At 33.8% G+C, this 24,605-nt stretch overlaps 1 protein-coding gene across 1 annotated transcript; it reads left to right on the top strand.

The window, feature by feature from the left end:
- The first annotated feature begins 12,528 nt into the window (after positions 1-12,528).
- On the top strand, positions 12,529-17,200 carry LOC105799721 (threonine dehydratase biosynthetic, chloroplastic). The gene is made up of 9 exons (XM_012630411.2): positions 12,529-13,060; positions 13,591-13,770; positions 13,860-14,129; positions 15,123-15,329; positions 15,738-15,986; positions 16,100-16,167; positions 16,363-16,480; positions 16,574-16,708; positions 16,785-17,200. Exons 1-9 carry the CDS (start codon positions 12,605-12,607, stop codon positions 16,923-16,925), a joined length of 1,824 nt encoding a protein of 607 aa, XP_012485865.1. The 5' UTR covers positions 12,529-12,604; the 3' UTR covers positions 16,926-17,200.
- The last annotated feature ends 7,405 nt before the right edge of the window (positions 17,201-24,605 follow it).

Here is a 24,605-nt window from a genome sequence, read left to right as displayed (position 1 = left end):
TGCTTAAGTGTTTTATATATAAAGGTATAAAGAGAAAGATTCTTAACCTTTATGTTAACATAACTTTTCTTGGCTTATAGGAATAGGTTAAATGGTGGTTGCTTTTTGACTACTCTAAAGCCTTAGTTCATAACTTCATTTTCATTTTGTCATCTGGAATCTGATTCCTTTTGTGTTGCTTAAACGTTATTTTTCTTTATGTTTAGCCAACTTTCATAATCAAACAATTCACCCATCACACCTTATCATATTCCTTTCATCAAATTTATTAGATTGTTAAATAATATTTGTTGTTGTTTTGAATCAATTAATACAATTATTTTTATAACATATAAGAATACGTGAATTCAAACACACTTAATAATTAATACCAATACATGATATTTACGTATGGTGATACCTAAAACTTCATTTTCACTATCATGATTGTGGATTACACTAATATACATATATATATATATATATATATATATATATAAAGGTCAATGCTACTCTAAGAAGAGTTGAGAGGGTAATTGTAGAGTAAAAATTAAATATATAAAAGGAGATTAAAAAAAGTGCTTTATTAGTGTTATAAGTTTTTTTGTACTTTTTAATAAATTTAAAATTTAGTTTTTATACTTTTATTTTGGGAATTTCGTTATTTTATTTTTCAGTTTTCAAAAATTAAGTCTAATTATTAACACGGATACATTTGTTGGTGTAACATTTTAAAATAAAAAATGCTCACTTGATAGCTATATAACTAAAAAATGATGTTGCAATGATCATGAGTTAATAAATTTATTTAGTATTAACAGTTAGACTCGAATTTTGAAATATGAAATGTAACACTCTACACTCGACCTAGACAATGGATTCTAATGCAAGACAAAAATTGAGTTGTTAAATGAAAAGTAGAGGGACTAAATTCCTAGAAATTAAAGTAAAAAGACAAAATTCTAAAATTACGAAGTGTGCAAAGACTTATGGCATAGTTTAACCTTAGTGTACCTATGACCAACACTAAAATAATTATTAGGGTAAACTACATCAAGGTTACTAAACTAAAAGTAAGTTTACATTTTAGTCACTTAACTTCAAAAAAGTTACAAAATAATAATTGAACCATCTAAAAATTTTCATTTAAGGTACTAAACTATTTGGGAGTTTTTATTTAAGTCACTAGGTTGTTAAGTTTTTTTTTTTTAAAGTTTGATGATCGATATGATGGATCAGTACCTATTAATGAGTAGAAGAACATAATTTAGATCCAGGTCGATTTGATGGCTAATGTTAGAGACCAGAGAAGAAAATTGTTTGGAATTTAGTTCACAAATTTTTAAATTTGTGACGTTCAAAGTTGTTTCATGAAAAAATTTGTAACAACCCGCCTGACGAAGTCTCTGTATCTGATTATTGTTTGGTGTGTTATTGGTAAAATAAGGATAGATATGAGTAAGTAAAGTGTTTGTTTTGACTAAATATAAGATTCTGTGTGATGCATCATTTGACGAACTCTTTGTTTTAGCGTGTTTTGTGGTTTGGCAGACTTTTCTTTAAGTATTCACCCAACTCAGATGTTTTGGGTGAACTTAGTAAGTTTGCAATTGTTTAGATTTATTTATTATTTAAGTATGGTAATTTGAATTAGTTAAGTTGAGACTTAGTTAAAACAGAATTAGACTACTATAGATGATAAGACTTAGATTAAGTTAAGAGCACTTAATCACGGGAATCAAGAGAGTTAGTGAAATTATCTGATTTTTCCACTAATAATTGTCTCCGAGCTCAAGTATATAAGGATAGCGATGGTCTTTCTGAACACATTTATGTTTTCTTCTTCTTTCTTGATTTTTCGTTGAAAACTCTTTGAAAACTTAAGTTTGGAAAACCCCTTTGAAGTAAGGTTTGCAGCATTCGACTAACTCATACGTTAGTACCAACGTATTGCTCAAGAAGATAACGAAGGTCCAAGTGATAAGGGAAAGGGACCTGCTTTATATACTTGTGTTAGAGTTTTTAATGAGCTCCTTCTTATTTCCATGTACTATAGTTTCTTTATTTTATATTTTGTATAAGGTAAGTATTCTTCCTCTGTAAAGGATGAAAAGTGTGTGAATGAATAATGAATGAAAGATATTTGTGTGGATAATGGTTATCCATAATTATCAGTCTGAGTACAGTCTGTTTGTAAAATGAAGTAAGTGTCATTCTTCATGCTTAAGTCACTACCATTTGCTTTTGATATGTATGATACGATATGATTTGATATGTGGTGACGAGGATGTGGAGATATGTTTGTGTAGCCTCCATTAGGGCAGATATATTGCAAACCAGATTGACAAATCATGATAAAACATGCTATTCTGAACGAAAATGATAAGAGGAGTTAAGGGGGAGAATGATTGTGAATAAGTCTAAAGATATGCTTCTGATTCTATATTTTGGGTATGTGGCTGGTATGAATATGGATTTGTCTGAGTTATGTTAAGTTGGCGTACAGTATACGCCTAAAGAATAAGTAAGCTGGCATGTTAAGTCTATCTATGTTTTGTATACGCCAGTGAGTGTATTCTATGTAGTTCATGTATGATTTTCAAGAAGGTTTGGTTAATGTACTAAGTAATGTACTGTATAAATTTTTTCTATTTGGAATTCACTAAGTTCAAACTAACTTACTTTGTTATTCCTTTTTCCTTTTTAGGATTGTTGATAGAAGGAAGAGTCTGTTCAAGGACAATGCCAAAGTGCTGTTACGATTATGAGTTGACTGCTTTGTGTCTGTATCATGCATGTCTTATGGGGGTGGCGCATAACTGTATTTTGAAAATGAATTGTAGAAAGAACTTTTTTGTTAAGACTCTGTTTTGATGAAATTTTTATGAAGTACTAATATTTGGTTTAAGTTAATACAATTTGTTTACAAAGTTACCATATTTGAACTTAAACGCCATATGACTTGTATATTATTTTTGAACTAATGATACTTCTTTCACCTTAGTAAAATAACAGCTAAAATAATTCTATATCTATAACTTTGTTAGAATTATTCAAAGCTTCTGCCGAAATGTTTTAAAGTTAGTTTGTTTTCATATAGTGACAGACTATACTTGAATCCTATTATAGGGTCGTGTTTGGCACGTTGCAAACTTGAACTATAGAAGAGAAAAGAAATAAGATCTTTCAATTGGTACAGGCAGTGTGAATGGACTAGACCATACATCAACAATTTAGTGACCATTTTGTAGGTTTTTTTCAAAGCTAACCCAAATAAATTGATTATTTATGAAAATAAACTCAGGTGCAAAATCTTGTACGAAAATGACATGTTTTCTACAGTACATGTTTGTGTCGACCATCTCACCATCGGCATCACCCTCCATCATCCCATAATGATTGTCTGATGATTGCTCGATTTATAAAAAAATGAATTTTTTGTGCCTGTATTGTGTTCGCCGACACCAGTATGTATTTTTTTCAAATACATTTTAAAAATATTGATATTCCGAGATTTAAAAAATATATTTTAATAGGTGTTGATGTTCATGTTGCCGACATATATTCAAATATAAAAAATGATTTTTTACTTTTTTGGTGTTGATGCTCTCGTTGTCGGCACTGATGTGATTTTTGAAACTTTTTTTGCGGCATGCTTTGGTTGTTAGGATCAGTGACCTTTTTTAAAAAAGCTGAAGACACTTTATCATTGATGGAAGACTGCAGCGTTGCCATATTTGTTGCCACTAACCGCACCTCTTCCACCGCTAGTGTCTTCTTCCTCTACTTGTTGCTATCACTATACAACGCTTTCACCACCTGCTTCTTGTTCTTGAAGCGACTGACATTGACTTATTCAACATTGTGGCTTGATTCGAAAAAGATAAGGAAAAATGAAAAGAAAAGAGGAAGAGAAGAGGACAACACAAATGCATGAGCAAAAAAATATAGACTTGGGAAATATAACAGTAACAAAGAGAAAAGATTGTATGAAACTGTGATTCCACGCCATCCTTATCTCTTTTCAATAGGAGAATGTCAAATCAGATTTTTCCTCCTCATTTTTAGCATTTTCAAATGGATTTAAATTTTTCAGGAGGAAAAAGCTGAAAATGAAGGGTAAAAAAATCTGATTTGTTATTCTCCTATTGAAAAGGGATAAGGATGACATAGAATCATAGTTTCATATAACCCCTTCTCCAGTAACAAGATTAATTAACTGTAAAATAAATAAGATGCCAACAAGGTCAAACGGGACAAATCAAAAACAAAAAATATAGTAAAATAATTATTCCCAAAAGAAAAAGAAATTGAGTGATAAATTTGACTTTCAATTTTATGGTTTTAATGTACTTTACTTAATATAAAAGATATTTTTATTCTCCAAAAATTGTATATTAAAAGTTTAAGACATTACAATTTCATTCCAAACTCTTCATTTTCTTAAACTTTTAATTCCCATTAATTAATGTAATTACAGTAATTAATTAATATAATTAATGACAATTTTATTGTAATTAAGTTCCATTTCAAATTCTTCAATCCCTTAATTTTTAGGCCGTTAAATTAATATAATTAAAACAATGAATGGAATTTAATTACAATAAAATTTTATTTCAACTCTTCAATTTTTAAACTTTTACTCCCCGTATAAAACTTTTTTTAAGAATAAAATATATTTTATGTTAAGTAAATACATTGAAACCATAAAATTGAAAGTTGAATTTATCAACTCAATTTCTTTTTCTTTTCGTGAATAATTATTTTACTATCTTTTTTTCTGATTTGTCCTTTCATTTGATCATGCCGTTTGTTAGAGTAGTTAGTAAAGTTGTTAGTAGTTAAAACTGTTGTACGTTCAGTTAACAGTTGAGCTGTTAAGTAGTTGAGCTATTAGTTATGCATTCATTTGTGTATCAAACTATGAGAAGTCTGTACTTAAAGATATGAGTTTTATAATGAAGAAATTCTAAGTCTTTGTTTCTAAGCTGCTTGTATAGCTTAACATGGTATCAGAAGTAGGTTCTTTCCTGGTGTTTTCTTAAATTCTGTGTGTTTCCATGGATCCTCCATCCAGTCCGTCTGCTGTGCGTTCTCCCTCCTCAGTGCCAGTGTCCAGTGCTACTGATGAAGTCGTTGATGGTAGGTTTTTCTCTACAAAGAAAATTAGTATTTTTCTTGATGATAGCAACTATCTTCTCTGGCGTCAACAAGTTCTCTTGGCTGTCAAAACATATAAGCTTCAAAGCTTCTTGGATTCAAGAACAATTCCTCCTACTCCGTTTTTATTTGATGACAATGGTATGCGTCATGAAAATCCAGACTTTTCTCGTTTTGAGCAGCAGGATAGCGCCCTAGCCTCTTGGCTGTTGTCTTCCATTAGCCAAACGGTTCTTCCACGCCTTATTGGCATGGACACGAGTGCTCAAATCTGGGATGCACTCCTCAACTTGTATGGCAGTCAGACCACCTCCAGACTAATGTCCTATAGACGAGCCTTGCATTCTCAACGCAAAGGTGATCTGAGCATGAAAGAGTTCTTGATGAAAATAAAAGGGTGTTGTGACAACCTTGCTAGTTCTGGTGAGATTATTAGTGAACGAGAACATGTAACTGCTATTCTCAATGAACTTTCTCCTGAGTATGAATCGGTGATTGCCATTATTACAGCAAGTCAGGTTCCATACACTGTTCAATGAGTAGCAACTATGCTTGTTGATGCTGAAGCCAGACAGCAGGTTGTTCTTGGAGACACCTCTAGTTCTGCAAATGTGGTTACTGATCAACCATCTGACCGTACTGGCTCCACTGATCATATTCCATCTTATCGTCCTTCCTCAGCATATCGGGGGCGTGAGCGAGGACGCTCTTCTGCCTCGCGAATTCAGTGTCAATTGTGTGGCAAGAATGGGCATCTCGTTGATCGCTGTTATCATCGTTTTGATTCTTCCTATAAGAGTGCCAATTATAGACCTCCTCCTCAGGCAAATATCTGCATGGTTGGTGCAGGTCCTCAAGTTGCACCATGGTGTGTTCCTTTTTTACCTGTAACATAGCCAAATACCGCATGGTGTCCACCAGGTTGGTTTTCTCCACCTCCTTTTTTGTCTAGTTGGCCTAATGTCTTTGCTGGAAGTCCTACTCAGTAGGTTGGTGCATCTCCGCCTCAAGCGTATGTTGCAACACCTGACACAGTTGGTGATAATGCATGGTACCCAGACTCTGGTGCCACACATCACCTTACAAACTCTGCTGCATCAATAAGTGACACTACTACCTACAAAGGACCAGGTAAAGTATATGTAGGAAATGGATCAGCTCTTCCAGTGTTGTCTACAGGACAGTCATCTCTTCTCACTCGTTCTCGTCCTCTATATATGCAATCTCTACTTTTTGTGCCAGGCATTAGTAAGAATTTATTATCAGTGTCCAAGTTCATGAAAGATAATCAAGTCATGTTTGAATTTCTTCCTACTCAGTGTCAGGTTCGTGATTTGAACACCAAAGAAGTGCTTCTTCGAGGATCAGTTGATCGAGGACTGTATAAGATACACTTCAACAATTCTGACAAAGATGACTTGGATTCCAAACGAGCTCAATGTCTTACAACCAGTGCCACGCTTCCACTCAGTATTTGGCACACTAGATTAGGACACCCTTGTCGAGCCATACTCACAAGGGCTCTTCATCATTGTAATATACATTTTGATGATGATAATAAAGCTAATGAATGTGTTGCCTGTCATATGGGAAAAGAGCACAAGCTTCCATTTTCAAAGTCTGTTACTAACTATACTTCTCCACTACAGTTGGTTCTTGCTGATGTTTGGGGACCAGCACCGATTCTATCTAATGGTTTTCACTACTATGTTGCCTTTACTGATGTTTTTACACGTTACACATGGGTTATTTTTTGAAGAAGAAATCTGATGTCTATGGTGTGTTTCCACAATTTCACAGACAGGCTGAAAGGATACTGGGCTGTAAACTTCGAGCATTACAAACTGATGGGGGAGGGGAGTTTCAGGCGCTACAAAGTTATCTCAATAATCAAATGATAGTACATCGGCTCACTTGCCCTTACACGTCTGCGCAAAACAATGTTGTAGAGCGCAAGTATAGGCAGATAGTTGAAGCAGGCTTGTCAATACTTGCTCATGCATCCATGCCTTTGACATTTTGGAACGAAGCGTTCTGTAGTGCTGTGTACCTGATCAATCGCTTGCCTTCTTCTACCTTAGGTAACATCTCCCCCTATGAGAAACTATTTCACATGCAACCAGACTACACATTTCTTCGAACCTTTGGCTGTCTATGCTTCCCAAATCTTAGACCATTTCACAAAACCAAACTGCAGTTTCGGTCAACTCCTTGTGTATTCTTAGGTTACTCACCCTCTCACAAAGGATACAAATGTCAAGACCCAACAGGTAGAGTCTACATTTCCCGAAGTGTCACTTTCCATGAATTTAAGTTTCCATACAAAAGCAACACTGTTTCAGTAGTCCCTAATACTACACATGTCCCATCCAGCTCTAAACTTTTAGTACTGTCATCACCTCAACATACACCTGTCATTCCTACTATCCCTAATACTACATGTCCATTAATTTCCTACCATTCATCTGTCAGCCCCTCCACTATTGACCCTCCCAATATTACATCTACACCTATCTCTCATGAGTCGTCTCTACCTAGTTCATCTCTACCACTTAGAAACCCTACACCTGAGCAGATACAGTCCTTTCTACCTACTGCCCCTAGTATGTCAGCTCCATGCAATACACATAATATGCTAACCAGAAGTAAAGCAGGAATTTTTAAGCCAAAGGTCTTTCTGAGCATGTCATCTCCTTCGACCAGTGCCATGCCTAGCGACATTCATGAAGCTATGAAGTCTGCATGTTGGTAGGCTGCAGTTTGTACAGAGTTGCAGGCATTAACTCGCAACAATACTTGGGACATTTGCGCATTACCAGATAATCAACAAGCTATCGGTTGTAAGTGACTGTTTAAAGTCAAAACAAAGGCAGATGGGTCTCTTGACAAGTATAAAGCTCGTTTGGTTGCAAAAGGATTCTCCCAGCATGCAGGACTTGATTTCCATGCCACATTTAGTCCAATTGTTCGAGCTTCAACCATTCGGACAATTCTTGCACTTGCTATTATGCAGGGCTGGCCGTTACGACAGGTTGATATTAATAACGCTTTTCTTAATGGTGAATTGACTGAAGAAATATATATGGAGCAACCTCCTGGATTTGAGGTATCAAACGGTACTGGACAGAAGCTTGTATGCAAATTGAATAAGGCTCTCTATGGCCTTCGCCAGGCTCCTCGTGCTTTTCAGACACTTAAGCATTATCTGGTCTCTCAACTTGGTTTTCGAGTGTCCAAAGCAGACTCATCATTGTTCATTCGAGATTCAACAGGAGTGTGTCTACTGCTCATGGTGTATGTAGATGATATAGTGCTCATTGGGAGCTCTGACCATGACATAAGTGAGGTAGTCCGTCAGTTTCACAGTAAGTTTGCTCTAAAAGATATGGGTGATCTTAACTTCTTCTTAGGGGTTGATGTACAAAGGACAACTCAGGGGCTGCTACTTAGCCAAAAGAATTATATCATGGAGTTACTACACAAAGCTGGTATGACTGAGGCTGCGACTACTCCTACACCCATGGTGAATACACCTAAGTTGACTGCCTCAGACAACAGTCTGTTATTCTCTGATGTTCATCTGTATCGCAGTGTTATAGGGATACTTCAATATGTGTGTGTCACACGACCTGATCTTTCGTTTTGTGTCAACAAGCTCAGTCAGTTCATGAACTCACCAAGTGATAACCATTGGCGAGCTGTTAAACGTGTGCTGAGGTATTTAGCTGGTACGTTAGATCATGGATTATATTTTTCAAAGGGTCAACCTGATCTGGTGTGCTACTCAGATGCAGATTGGGCTTCCTCTATTGATGATCGTCGCTCTACATCTGGTTATGTTGTGTACATAGGACCAAACCCGATTGCTTGGTGCTCGAAGAAGCAGTCAGTAGTATCAAGATCCTCTGCTGAAGCGAAGTATCGCAGTCTAGCCAACTGCGTGTCTGAGTTGTTGTGGATCAAACAGTTGCTAGATGAAGTTGTGGTAGCAGTAGCAAAAACACCAGTCATTTGGTGTGATAATTCTTCTGCAGTGTTAGTAGCAGATAACCTTACACATCATGCTAGAATGAAGCATGTTGATATTGAGCATCATTTTGTGCGTGAGAAGATCCTTGTTGGTTTACTTCAAGTTAATTTTGTACCATCTGATCAGCAGATTGCTGATGTCCTCACAAAGCCTGTCACACCGAAGAACTTTGCATGGTTTCGACATGCTCTACGTGTTGTCTCATTTAATGAACTTGGTACTCAAAAGTTGATCAAACCAGGGGAATGTTAGAGTAGTTAGTAAAATTGTTAGTAGTTAAAACTGTTGTACGTTCAGTTAACAGTTGAACTGTTAAGTAGTTGAGCTATTAGTTACACATTCATTTGTGTATAAAACTATGAGAAGTCTGTACTTAAAGATATGAGTTTTATAATGAAGAAATTCTAAGTCTTTGTTTCTAAGCTGCTTGTATAGCTTAACACCGTTTACAAGTAATTAATCTTATTACTGTTATCATTAATTGTTTTATTTCTCAAGTCTATATTTTTTTTGTTCATGCATTTGCCTTGCTTTTTTCTCTTCATGTTTTCTTTTCATTTTTCCTTAGCTTTTTCGAATGAAGCCACAATGCTGAATAAGCCAATGTCGGTCGCTTCAAAAACAAAAAGTATGCAGCAAAAAGCGTTGCATGGTGGTAGCAGCAAGCAGAGGAAAAACATATTGGTAGTGGGGGAGGTGTGGTTATCGACAACAAATACGGCAACGCCGCAGTCTTTCGTCAATGATAAAGTGTCTTTGGCTTTTTTAAAAAATAGCACCGGTCCCGACAACCAGAGCATGCCAACCAAATTTTTTTTCAAAAACCACATCGGTATCGGCAATAAGAGCACTGACACCAAAAAAGAAAAAAAATTATTTTTTTAAAAAATTGAACTGGTGCATGCCGGCAATGTGAACGTCAACACAAAAAAAATCAATTTTTTAAGAAATTTGAACCGATGTCGGCAACGTGAACGCTGACATCTATTAAAATATTATTTTTTCTTTTAAATCCCGAAATAAAAGTACTTTTAAAGTGTATTTAAAAAAATACATATTAGTGACGATGAACACAGTGCGGACAAAAAAAATAATTTTTATAGATTGAGCAATCATCGAGTAATCATTACGAGATGATAAAGGGTGGCGTTGGCGGTGAGTAGACCTGTCCATGGGCCAGGTGGCTCGGCCCGGGGCGCTGGCTTGCCCGAAATATGGGAGGGTTCGGGTAAAAATATAGGCCCAAAATATGGGCTTGGGCAAAAACGAGGCCTGTTTAAAAATGGGCGGGCTCGGCTCAACTTTTTTGCCGAGCCGGCCCGCCCGCCCGAATATAATAAAAATATTTTTTATTTTTATTTTTTAATTTTAAAATATTTAAAAAATATATTTTTTATTTTTTTATTTTTAAAATATTTTTTGTGTTTATTAAAAATCGGGCCGGGCTCGGGCCTATTTTTTTCTCGGGCCGGGCCTGGGTAAAATTTTAGGCCCATATTTCAGGCTGGGCCGGGCCAGGGCCTAAGCCTAAGAGTCGGGCCAAAATTTTTTTCAGGCCCGGCCCATAGACAGGTCTAGTGGTGAGATGGCCGACACCAACATGCATTATAGAAAATATGTCATTTTCATGCAAAATTTTACACTTAGATTATTTTTGTAAATAATCAATTTATTTAGATAATTAAAAAAAATCATTTTATAAGTTAAGTGATTAATAATTAGTAAATAGTAACACATGTTATTTTCCAAGTCTAAACATGTCGGGGCGGGTCAGGCCATGGACATCCGGCTCCAACTTCTAGTTCAATATATGGTAGCCCCAAACCCATAAATGCTATAAAGGCAAAGCTTTTAAAAGGAGCCCACTTAGAAATACTGTAATCGCCAATAAACAAACCTGGAAGTGAAAATGCTTTTTTTTCCCTACCAACTAAAAATCAAACAGCTTACAATTTTTTATTAGAAACAAAAAGCATCTTTAACCCTTTTATTAATGTTCTAGTGGTCCTTTTTTAGACATGATAACGCATATGCAGTCAAAAACAATTAATAAAATTTCAAAACATCTAATCTTTTTTATTGGTTTTAATCATGAGTCATGCTGCATAAATAAATAAAGGAAATGTTAACAACCATGGTTTTAACTTTTTCATTTTTGCCACATGCTTGGAAGAAAGTTATCAATTGTTTTTTCAATCTTTTGTAGGATTTTGACTGAGCAATATTGTCTCTTTTGCACATGATTGTGAGCCCCTTTTATATACAGTTTGGTGGAGTTCTTTCTCGACAATCATATTTCTGTTAGGTTCTATCCTCATGCTTACACTCAAGTTCAGTTATGTAATTAGTCTTATACCCTGTCGCTTCTTGAGTTAGAAAAAATAATAATTTTGTTGATTCAACTCTCAAACTTGTAACTTTAGACACCAAACGCATAGAAAACCTTAACTTAAATCACCAAAAAGAAATAGACCCAAACCTTAACTACATAACAAACAATTCCAAATTCGCAACTTGGTAATGAAGAACACAGAGGCCAATCTCCCAGCAGCACAGTGACACAAAATGGCACCCAACTAGGACAGACCATGTAAAGTTATTACAAAAATAGGCTATGGGCCAATTTGGTTAGCCTAAATGGATGGAGAATGTGTACCCAGGAGGGTCTAAAAGGCAATTCCTTCGTTTAGGTGGGCAAGAGTCCTGCCTGCCATGGCTATGCCCATTCTTTTAGGTAGGTTTCTTGGTAATAATAGTGATATAGAGCATTAACTTTAAATTCTTTTTTATTTCTTAAATTATTTACCAGAGCGAATCTACTAATTAATTCTTCACATTTTGTAGATAAATTAAGACCACAAGTTTTAAACTTGTTTCATACATAAGAAGAGAATCGAACCTCAACCACTAATAAATATAAGAAAAATATTGTCATCTTATCTAACTCCTGCAATTAAATTATGTTACACCTAATAATTTAAATAAACTAACATGAAGTCAAGATTTTAAATTAGATGATGCCATATTTATGATTTAGACACAGTTTAGGTTGATGATTTTCATTTATGTATATGTGCTTTTTTAATTTATCAAAATATAAATATATTAATATAATTTTTTATTTTATAAATAAAATTTATTTTTAAGGTAAAATAAATTTTTTTATTTTATACAAAAATTATTATTTTAGTAACTTTTTAGAGACATTGTTAGTCTCTTTCTAATTAAAATTTAATTTACCAGCAGTAAGAGGCTTAAGCCACGTGTGAATTATTAATTGGTTGCTTTGTACAGTCCAAAATTGCGCCAAACCAAAAACCTCTTATATATACAAAATAATGTCCCGACCGAAGCCGCCCGACTCCTTAGAATAACACATTTTCCTTTTGACACGGTTTTTCTTACCTTTTTTTTTTTCAAAAATTTTGAAGGAGAATGGAGGCTTTCCGCCTCTCACCACCTCAGCCGCTACTACTCCGCCACAAAGAGAGGGTCCCTCAGACACCCTTTGTTGGGCCCCCCATTACGAAGAAATGTAACCTGCCTTTGATCAGAGTCGCTGCGTCTAAACCGACAGCTGAGATCTCTTCTCCCACCGTTACTTATCGCGAAACCGATGTCGTTTCGTCGAGGTTTACAGCCGTTCCTTCCGTGCCGCGTAAGGAGGTGCCTGCTAATTCCCTGCAGTATCCGTCTGGATACTTAGGTGCGTCACCGGAACGCTCGGTGGATGAAGGAAACCACGACGTAATCAATGCGATGGGTTATTTAACCAATATCTTGTCGTCTAAGGTTTACGATGTGGCGGTAGAGTCCCCATTACAGTTGGCGACTAAGCTCTCTGAACGATTGGGCAATCAAATTTGGCTCAAGAGAGAAGATTTACAGCCTGTAAGCAAATACTTCATTCTTTAAAAAGATTAAATTTCCAAGGGGGATTGTTTAGTGATTTTAAGTGTTTGACTTTCATTTAAATTTTGCAATCTTTTGAGGGTGTGGTTTATGCTTTTTAATTCATATTTCTTGAATTTTGATGAATTATTATTTTTGAGTTTTCATTTCTAATGATATTTGTTTCTATGTTGGTGGGTTTTGGGAGATTTGGCCGTTTATACTCTATGATCATGATCGTGCTTTTGCTTTACTTATGTTGACTTCTATGGAGTGATTTTTTCAGCTTGAATTTAGCTCTCTCTTTTTTTATTTTTGATTTATTTGCTCTGAGAGGAATTGTTGTTGCAAGTAATTGTCACATGGTTTTTAGTTGAATTTTCCTTTTATTTGTTGGCATCTGTTAATGGATTGCCAAAGTGAAAACCCTTTATGTTGTAGTTCAATAAAAACTTGAAGGATGAATTTTGACATCTTTTTCATGTTCATTCAGATGAACTGCTTACATATTTGATGTTTCAAATTTTCAGGTTTTCTCTTTTAAGCTTCGTGGAGCTTATAATATGATGGCAAAGCTTCCAAAGGAGCAGCTAGAAAGAGGGGTTATTTGCTCATCAGCAGGAAATCATGCCCAAGGGGTTGCATTGTCTGCCAGGAGACTTGGTTGCAATGCTGTAATTGCTATGCCTGTTACCACACCAGAAATTAAGGTACTTTTTTCGTGATTTTCTTTTATCAATTGCAATATTGCATTGCTTATAAGATTTCTAAATTTGAGATGTGGTTTCATATTTTGCAGTGGCAATCTGTAGAGAGGTTGGGTGCAACTGTTGTTCTCATTGGAGATTCTTATGATGAGGCACAAGCATATGCTAAAAAACGGGCTAAAGAGGAAGGTCGCACCTTTATACCCCCGTTTGATCACCCAGACGTTATCATTGGGCAAGGCACTGTTGGGATGGAGATTGTGCGCCAAATGCAGAGCCCATTGCATGCAATCTTTGTACCTGTTGGTGGTGGTGGGCTTATAGCTGGCATTGCTGCATATGTAAAGAGGGTTTCCCCGGAGGTATGTCGTTTCTTTCTATGGACCTCTACTATTTCATAATGCTGGAGGTTGTCATAGTTTCCTAGTAGATGGCAAGTGCATGCCGCATCATGATCCTCAACTTCTTTCCTTTTCATACCTATTGAGCCTTGGATCATCATTTTAATTCCAATGCTTGAAATTTTATTAGTTTTTGGTTAAAGTTGGCCCTTCAGATAGTTGCTACTTGCTAGACTTGCTTTAATCTTTTTATTTCCAATTCTGTGGCAGCTTATTCCATTTCTGGGCTCTTCTGTTGACATAGCATAATAGGCACTCTGTTCAGATGCTTAGGATCTTCATAAAACTACAATAGGATAGTTTTCAATTGAATATTATCCATTGATGGCAATTCTGCCTTACAGAAATAGATGAACTTGAAAAGTTGAAGATGTAGAAGCATGCATCTGACTGGCATGACAAATAGCAACATTGACTAATTTAGTTATTTAGAGCTCGTCTGTTTCAAATTTAACGTAACCTTGAGGACCGCCAATTATGTCAAAATAGTAGAGGTGACTTTAAATTCTTGATGTGTGTTATCTCATAATTGTATAATATGTGTGAGGGAACCTCTTAATAAACTGGTCGAAATCTGAGGCTATCTTATTCTTATGTTCTGCTTTTAAATATCTTTTTTCATTCAACTCTGGTTTCATTCTGCAAGCAACATCAATCATACTGTTCTGGTCTACCTAGAGACCTGACCTCCTACAAACCTGTTAAGTGCATAACTGAAACCTTAGGTTATACTGCTGTAAACACTTACGTATTAATTCACTTTCATATTTTCTTTCTGTTCTTTTTTTCCTTGTGAAATTGATTTTTTTGATGAGTAGTTTAGGCTTTTAGCTTATTTATATTAATTTTATATTGTTTACTTTTGTCTGAAATGATAATGAGTGAGCTTGTTCCTTGCTACATGACATAATTCATCATTTCATCCACAGCACTTAGTGTTGTATTATTTTACAGGTGAAAATTATTGGAGTGGAGCCTTTTGATGCAAATGCAATGGCATTGTCACTGCATCATGGTGAAAGAGTGATGTTGGAGAAGGTTGGAGGTTTTGCTGATGGAGTAGCTGTTAAGGAGGTTGGCGAAGAAACCTTCAGCATATGTAGAGAACTGGTGGATGGTGTCGTTCTTGTTAGCCGTGATGCTATTTGTGCCTCTATAAAGGTATGACTTTGATGTTTCAAAATTTCATTTATTCGATTTGCCTGATTTTTTTTCTCCTTTCTATTGTTAAGAGGACATCACAGTCACTTATAATAAACAGGTTCTGGTTTGTCTCTCATGTTTTGGGTGTTTGAATTGAATTTTAGATGCAGTTTGCTGGTATGCTATTTACCTTTTTGGAAAAGAGAGTGGCCTGTCTATGTTATAATTCGTTCTCTGATTATTTATTCTCAATGTTACAGATGTTAGAAGCCCTTATTATGTTTTCGATTTTTCACTCCGGGACTTATTTTATATCTTACGTATGACTAGTGCATTTTTTTTTTCATTAGATACCTGATGGCCATCTAATTAACCCATGGATCTTTGGATGCTTAGGGATTTACAACTGTACTGCTTGTATTGCAGGATATGTTTGAAGAGAAGAGAAGCATTCTTGAGCCAGCAGGTGCCCTAGCCCTTGCAGGAGCTGAAGCATATTGCAAATATTACGGCATTAAGGGGAAGAATGTTGCAGCAATAACTAGTGGTGCAAACATGAATTTTGATAAGCTTAGAGTGGTTACTGAACTGGCTAATGTGGGTAGACAACAGGAGGCAGTGCTTGCAACTGTTTTGCCAGAGGAACCTGGAAGTTTCAAGCAATTTTGTGAAATGGTATTTCTTTGCAATTTTTAGAATTTTAACTTTTCTACAAGATTACCAATTTTTTCTTTTGTATTGCCAAATAATATAAGTAAAAATAACCATTAACCATTGGGATTTGACAGATGGGGCCTATGAATATCACTGAGTTCAAATATAGATGTACTGCTGATAAAGCTGTTGTTTTGTACAGGTTGGTTATCAGTCTGTTTTTAGTGACTAATGAAATTCAATAAGATCATACATGTATTATTTCTCTATGCAAGTGTGTTGAACTTAGGATTGTTCTTTCCATGGCTGTGTTTTGTGTTGGTTATTCAAAGGATGACTCAATATTCAGAAATTTAAGAACTAAGAGCATTCCATCATCCATCAATGTTGTTTGCAGTGTTGGTGTTCACTCAGTTTCTGAACTTGAAGCAATGAAGCAGAGGATGGAATCTTCTCAACTTAGAACTTACAATCTTACAGCAAGTGATTTGGTTAAAGATCACCTGCGGTATTTGGTAATCATCGTTATTTTTCTTTTTCCATTTACTTGATTTTTGGCGGTGGCACAAGTGCAGCCTTGGCTAATGCTTTTTATTTATCTCTTTCAGATGGGAGGCAGATCGGATGTTGAAAATGAGGTTCTGTGCCGGTTTATTTTCCCAGAGAGGCCTGGCGCTTTGATGAAGTTCTTAGACACATTTAGTCCACGCTGGAATATTAGTTTGTTCCATTATCGTGGTCAGGTTAGCATCTAAAGACTCTATTTCTAGTTGTTTTTTATTGAAAAAATTGTTAATCCTGATATATCCCATCCAACAGGGCGAAACAGGAGCAAATGTTTTGGTTGGAATCCAAGTCTCAAAGAGTGAGGAGGATGAGTTTATCCATCGTGCTGATAGCCTCGGATATGAATATGTACTGGTAAATGATGACGAGAACTTTCAACTTTTGATGCACTAGTTAGATTTAATTCCCAAGTAGACAGGGAGAGGCTCAGTTCACATCTTAGAGAAAGCCATGAAGCAGATGGAAAGGGGCTTTCCAATCCTCTTAATCGCTAGTGGAATAGCCAGGTCATGTGGTTATTCTCATTCATTTTTTGTAATATATGGTTTTGGTTACTGCTGCCTTGGTAGATTACTAGTTTTCTTGCTATGTACTATAACACATGCATATATATGTGTTTGATGCTTTGAATCAGTTAATAATCTATCTTGGTACCGTTGCTCCTATAATCTATTAGTATCTCCTTTTTCTGGTAAAATTCACTTATACTACATTTTCTTAATTACAGTTTCATTTTCACCAATAACCTTGAAAGTCACATTTTATAATCTATGCCTTGGTTAGTCAAAAGTTTAGTTATCATGTCTGTGTAAGTGCCTCTTGTCAGTTCTTATGGCTTAATGTGCAAATGGCATAGCTTACGAATATAATGCATAACTTTTCAATAACATTTTATCATCTACTCATTAGTTACTCAAAAGTTAAATATTTAATTATCATGTCCTCCATGTAAGTGCCTCTTATCGATTCATATGGCTTAATAGCTTACCAGTATATGCATGAGGTGAAAAATCAAATTCCTTTTTTTCTAAAGATAATAGTTCAATTTATCCATGTGATATTGATTTTTGGATGAATAGACAATTGTTGCTTGTATGCACGGGACATTGTTGTAGATGATAATGAAACTCAAATGGAAGGCGATAGCTGTAACTAAAATTTACTCTTATATTTTGTAGCATAAATATGTATATATAGCTAGTTTATATATTACATTATTCATTGATGGTATATGAAATTTATACATTATTAGTTCATTAAATATAATATATGAACTTTGCTAATGAAGTCTTGGTTTAATGGTAAGATCGAGACTTTGAGAACTTATATTCAAGTCTCATATTGTGTAAATCACATATGGATTCTCATTTATATTTTATTATGGTTTATATATTTTCATGTGTAAATATATTATTGATTCGATTTGGATATAGTTTTATTATCGATTGAATTATGTTTCATAATAATTTATTATAATTATAAACATTTAAGTTTATATTATTTATAATTGCATTCTTTATACTTAAATATATATTTCAGAGTCTTCATAGAGGTTAAAATGCATTAGTATAATGGGCTATTAATAACCAAGCCATCTAAGGCCTATCATAGTGCAAAACTAGAAACAATCTATTATGCATGAATTACGTACGAGTTTAAAATTACTTTCCAAATCAAATTAATTTTTAAGTCAAAAGCAAGATAGTTTTTAAGCTAAATAAAGAAGGTTAATGACTAGATAAAATCGAAAAGAGAATAAAAAAATAAAGATTCAATGTACAAAATTCAATCCCCTATTATTAAATGGATTAAATTTGTCTCTGCATTGTAAAAAATTAGATAAGGTCAAATTTTAGGAAAGCTAACATTTACGGCTTAAAATGTCCTTTATTGTTTAGTAGAGTTATATTTTAAAAATTTTTATGATTCCACAAATGAAATAATTTGTTTGAAATTAAATTGTACAATGATTAAATTGATCCAATTTGACCTTATTTGATTCTTTTAATAGTACAGTGATTAAATTGCAACATATCTCTATGTTTCACCTCTAACCTAAGCAACAGCAAATCCTTCATTCTTAACTCACTCACCATTTTGTTTCCCCCTTGACCAAAACCATAATCCTAGAAAATCCACAACTAAGCTATTCACATATCCTTACCTTGAATCAACAACCAAATATCACCGCAACCACAACTAAAGTAAATAGTGATACAAAAAGAAAAGGCAAATAAAAAAGGAAAAAGGTCCCATGTTTCAACAAGCCCCAATCAAGACTTACAAACTAGTGGACACAATAAAATCTAAGAAAAGAGAACAAAAATAAAAAAGAAAGGAGACTCGATATACCATATTTAGTTAAGAGTTAGTCAAAAAGTTCTAGGCAATAGAGGCTTAATCCAAAAGGTCAACAAGAAAGTCTCATTGAGAATAGGAACATATCAGAGTTAGGGGGACCATTCGGCAGTGGTGAACAAACTTCAAAGAGCTTCTCCATCATGGCAATTTCAAAGATAGTTAAGTCATAAAATTGAAAGAGGAGGGGAAAAAAACTCTAGTTTGGTGTATTTCTTTGCTGGAGGAGGAGGTCAGACGGTGGCAAGATTGTTGGAATACAATTGCAAAGGAGGTTTCAAATAGTTTAGTGACCAACTTGTAAGTTTTTAAAAATTGAGTGGTCAAAGTATAAACTTACTAATAGTTGAGTGACCTTGGGCATAATTTACTAATATTTGAGTGACCTTGGGTGTAATTTACTCTATGATGAATAGTGAGTTAATAGCCACATCTAACGTTAGTTACAAAGTTAACGAGCCAGTGACGAACTTGTAATTTTTGAATAGTTCAGTGATGAAATTGTAACTTTTTAAAATTGAGTAACCAAAGTATAAAATTACTAATAATTAAATGATCTTTAGTGTAATTTACCTTAAAAATAAACACAAATAATTAAAATTTTAATAAATGATATTTTACAATGCACGTTTTTTAAAGACATAGTACATTGTTAATATATAAATTTATTTACCGGTGATGGTACATCATGTATACATGCATTTTCTTTAAGGGGAATTAGGCATACATGTAGTGTTTAAAAAATAATTAGGGAAATAAGTCGTTTTTTTTCGAAATTTAGAGAAATAAGTTAATTTTGGGTATGGGTGACAAAAACACTACTTCAAAATAAAATAGTCGTCCGATTAAAACTTGAAAGAAAAATAAAAGAAAACTTAATCGTTGGATTGAAATTTGAAAAAATCGAGAAAAGTTTAATAATTTTTTGAAAACCTGAGAATCCCGGATAAAATTCACAGTTTGTCTGGTCTTTTCTATGGCAGAATTTTTTCACAAGAATACGAATCTTAAGAAAGAAAAACTTTTCAGAAAAATGCTTCTTGTTAGAAAGCATGGAAGTCTAAATTCCCACCAATCCCAAATGAAAGTAGATGGTCGCCTGTTTTAAGCACTCAATTTGAATTGCTACCAAATATTGAATTGTGTCACAAACAAAAAGGTTGATTGAAATCAAGTCAGATACGCAACAATATGACAAAATGTGTGTCACATTCGTTGATTTCGTTGTCAAAGCAACTACGATAAAAAGAAACACAATTAAATCCATTTTAACATTCAAATATGAACATTATAAGCAAACAACAAGATAAGTAAACATTTTTGAGACTTATACAAGCTTACGAAAACTTTAATGTTAACTGAGATCGAATCAAGACTAAATTGTAAAAGTTTCAAATTACAAGATCAACGTCATGACGTGACAAACTGTTTGGTTTCATCGAGACAACAAGGTTCCTCGTCTTTCCGTGACATTATAGGCTATTTCTCGTTGCGACGTCACAGGCTGTTTCTGTAAAATTCTAAATGAAATCAACCTGTAAATTTTGCAACCCAAATACCAAACATATACATTTCACATTCAGCCAATATATGTCATTCCTAGACACTAATTCATGCATTTCATTACCTTATACAATTATATACAAATGATTCATGTGCAATAAGCTAACTTCTAATGTAATCCAATCCAACACAAGCATTCATGTAACACCCTTTACCCGTGTCAGACGTCGGAACAAGGTACGAGGCATTACCGGACTTAAACAAAATCAACCATTTCAAGCTAAAACATGTATATTTCAATATCTACCACAACCATCACATTCAGATTTACTTTGCATACTAAATCATTCATACTATTACTTTATTACTTCAACCCCTATACATGCTATATAAATCAAAAATATGTTTAACAAAATCTATCGGTGTAAATCAGGATAGTGTGATCCTTGATGTAGATTCGATCCTCCAAACATATATATATATATATATATATATATATATATATATATATATATATATACGTCAATCTACAAGAAATAATAAACACACACAAGTAAGCTTACAAAAAGCTTAGTAAGCTCATAGACTCATAATAAAATCTCACCAAAATTTCACTAACAATTATAATAAACAAGTATAATACAACATTTCCTGCCAACCACAATCTCAAACAATGAATTTACTCAATCGAGCTCAACATCAGATATTAACTTATATTCCAACATTTAGCTTCAATTGCACTTACAAATACTTGTCAAATTAAGGATCATCTTACGGATTTGAGTACATCGTTTGCCCGGTGCCACGATTTGTTCGAATCCTTTACAATGCTATAACTCAATATGGTTTTCTTCACTGAAATACCATACCTACTTTTCACAACTCAGTATGGTTTTCGTTACTGAAATATCATACCTACGTTTCACAACTCAGTATGGTTTTCTTCACCAAAATACCATACCTACGTTCCACACTTTGCCATGGATCCACCATGGACTTATTCGTTAATTCATCATTGGTTACTGAACGTACGTATTCAATCCTGTTTATCCCTTAATTTGAACTTACAATTTGATTTTCACATTTTTACAATAATCATAATTCAACAACAATACATGAATTAATACATTAAATCATTCCCACATTAACAATTAATCATAAAAGTTCAGCCGTATGTACTTACCGAAGCCAATTTGTAGGAGTTGTAAAAGTTCAGGGACTAGTTTGATATTTTCTCTTTTCCGCGTTTATCTTCGGATTCCTGATATGGTATAAAAATATAAGAAACCAGCTTGTTTCAAACCTCCTATGGCGTTTTTGCTGATGAATTATGAAGAAATCTCTAGATTTTTCAATTTTGTCTTTGTTTTATATGTTTAATTTGCAAAATTTCTAATTTTGCCCTTATTTCTCCTTATTTTCTTGCCCAAACCGTCCAGCCCATATAATTTTCGCCTATTTGGCTTTTAAATCCCTCCTTATTAGTCACTTAAGCTATTTAATTATAATTTAACAAATTTTGCACTATTCTCAATTTAGTCCTTTTTAATTAATTGACCATCCAAAGGTTAAAATTTTCTAACGAAACTTTAATACCAACTCAATGACACTCTATAAATATTTCTAAAAATATTTATGGCTCGGTTTATGAGTTCGAGGTTTTGATACCTCGTTTTAGACCCAATTTACTTATTAATTTATTTTTAAATCACAAAATTCACTAATCCAAAATTCTTCTATAATCACACTTGACTCATATGTATTTATTTATTAAGTTTTAAAACTTACTGGTCGGATTTAGTGATCTCGAATAACTGTTTCCGACACCACTAAAAATTAGGCTGTTACAATTCACACCTACATTACTAGGATCATAAATATTTCCAGCATTATGTCATTTCAACCATAATTATAACCATTTATAAACTATTACAACATAACTAATCAATACCTGCATTAACATTCTTAAAGCAAAAGTGAATTTGGACATAATATGGTAACATAATAGACACAACCTAAGTACATGCCAAACAACAAGTGAAAGAGGTACACAAACATCGTTGAGTTTGAGATCTATTACTAGATGTTGAAGTCCACACTCAGGATCACAAATTGAATCTATCCTGTGCACGAAAAACAAATCGTACGCTGAGCAAATCGCTCAATGATAAATCTATGGTTCAAAGATAATTTAAACAAATGTAAGTCAATGCATACAACAAATTCAATTCAACTTAAATAAGTTCATATGCAAATTTTATGCTAATCATCTTCCAACATAATTTAACATGCTTATATTCATGTTAGCACACCAATTCTACATGCATATATAACATCTTACCATATAACATTTATTTTATAGGCAATTTGTTCATTTCTACTTGTTATATATAATTACAATTATAATCATCATTTTTCATCTTTAGCATACATATATACGCACTTACTTAATTTCTCATACCACAATTTATGTCATTTTCGAGCCTATTGGCTCCTTAATACACAATCGGCCCCCAGAGCTCGTTTTCGATTCATTTCGCACTTTGTATTTCCATATCATATATCTTATTACATGTTATTTAAACAATTCATTTCTTTATTACCCTATTAACCAACACAGACTCATAATGGATACACGGATCCGTCACCCTAGGTTGCTTGACAATACGACGTTATAATGATTCATAATACCACCCCAAATTGCTAGGTAACAATGGTTTTCTCAACTTAATCAATTTGTCACCCTAGATTGCTCGGTAACGATAAATCAATATATATAATCTACCATCCTGGGTTTTCCAGAAATGATGGCTAGCAATAATACTCTAACCCTATGGCATATCAATTATATCCAACTTGGTTTGAACAACTAATATGATATTCCATTTTCGATTCATTATATACAGTTTAATTTATAATTCAATAATCACCAATCAATCAACATATCACAATTTCATTACTTATGTAATATATTTTAGCACAAGTCCACGCCAATTATCAAATATCAAGTTAATACTAAGTTTTGTACTTTGTTCAATTTAGTCTGTGTCTCAGAAATCAATTTCAAACACATCAGATCAGTTCAAGTAATCCTAAATAACTCACCTCAACAATATATGATGTCAAATGGCATGAAAATGCAACACTTAAATTGGTCCCGAATCATAGAAATACAAACTTGAAATTCTGAGCTATTCGTTGACGACTTTGGATTTTCCTTTCCCTCTCGATGAATCCGGGTCAATGTTAGCTACAGATTGACATAAAAATATATGATTATCAATTATCAACCAATTCACAGTCAATTATCAATTTTTACAAGTTTTTCAATTTATCCAATTTAGTCCCTAAAACCGGGACTAACCTAACTTTCGATTTAAAGCTCCAAATTGAAACCCAATTTCACTATTATTCATTAAGGACCTCCTATTTACTATTCCTACTGTAAAGTTTATAATTTATTATGTTTGGTCCCTAATGCACAAAACTATTAATTATATTTTACAATTTAGTCCTTTTTCACATCTAAGCTTAAAATTTATCAATTTAACACCTAGAACTTCAAGAACTCAACAACAGAAACTTCATAAGACTTTAATATTTTTACAAAGTGGTACATGGACTAATTAAATCACAAGAAAAAGACTAAATTGCACTTACCAAATTAAGACCGAAAGCTTCAAACTTCCCTTAGGTTTTTCTTTCGTTTTGTTGTAGTGATAATATGAAGAAGATGATGAAATGTTTATTATTCTTCCACTATCTCTATATTATATATATTTAATTAAGTTAATAAAACCTAATTTAATTACTTAAACTTTAAATTAATTAAGCTAATAGCACTTAATCAACCGTCCACTATTATATATATATTAACATGGTCTAATTGCTATTTTAAATCTTTGGTTAATTAAAATTTAAGTCCTCAATTCATTTTCTAATTAAAAATCTATAACGATTAGATTTTTTAGTCCCTAGGTCTTGATTAACCATAATTTCGGCTAAATTAACTATCCAAAATTTAATCCACCTATATAATAAATCCATAAATATTTTTATTGAATAATTACGGACTCGATTTACAAAAATGAAATCCCAAAATCACATTTTCTGAGATCACTAAAAATCTAGTTGTTACTAGAGGTGTCCATGGGACGGGCCGGGCCCAGAAAAAATTTTGGCCCACCTCATAGGCCCAGTTCCGGCCCGAAA

This window comes from Gossypium raimondii, chromosome 9 (assembly GCF_025698545.1).
Source record: "Gossypium raimondii isolate GPD5lz chromosome 9, ASM2569854v1, whole genome shotgun sequence".
NCBI lineage: Eukaryota > Viridiplantae > Streptophyta > Magnoliopsida > Malvales > Malvaceae > Gossypium > Gossypium raimondii.
Note: the sequence above shows the minus strand (reverse complement) of the source record. Positions and strands in the feature narration are given on the sequence as shown.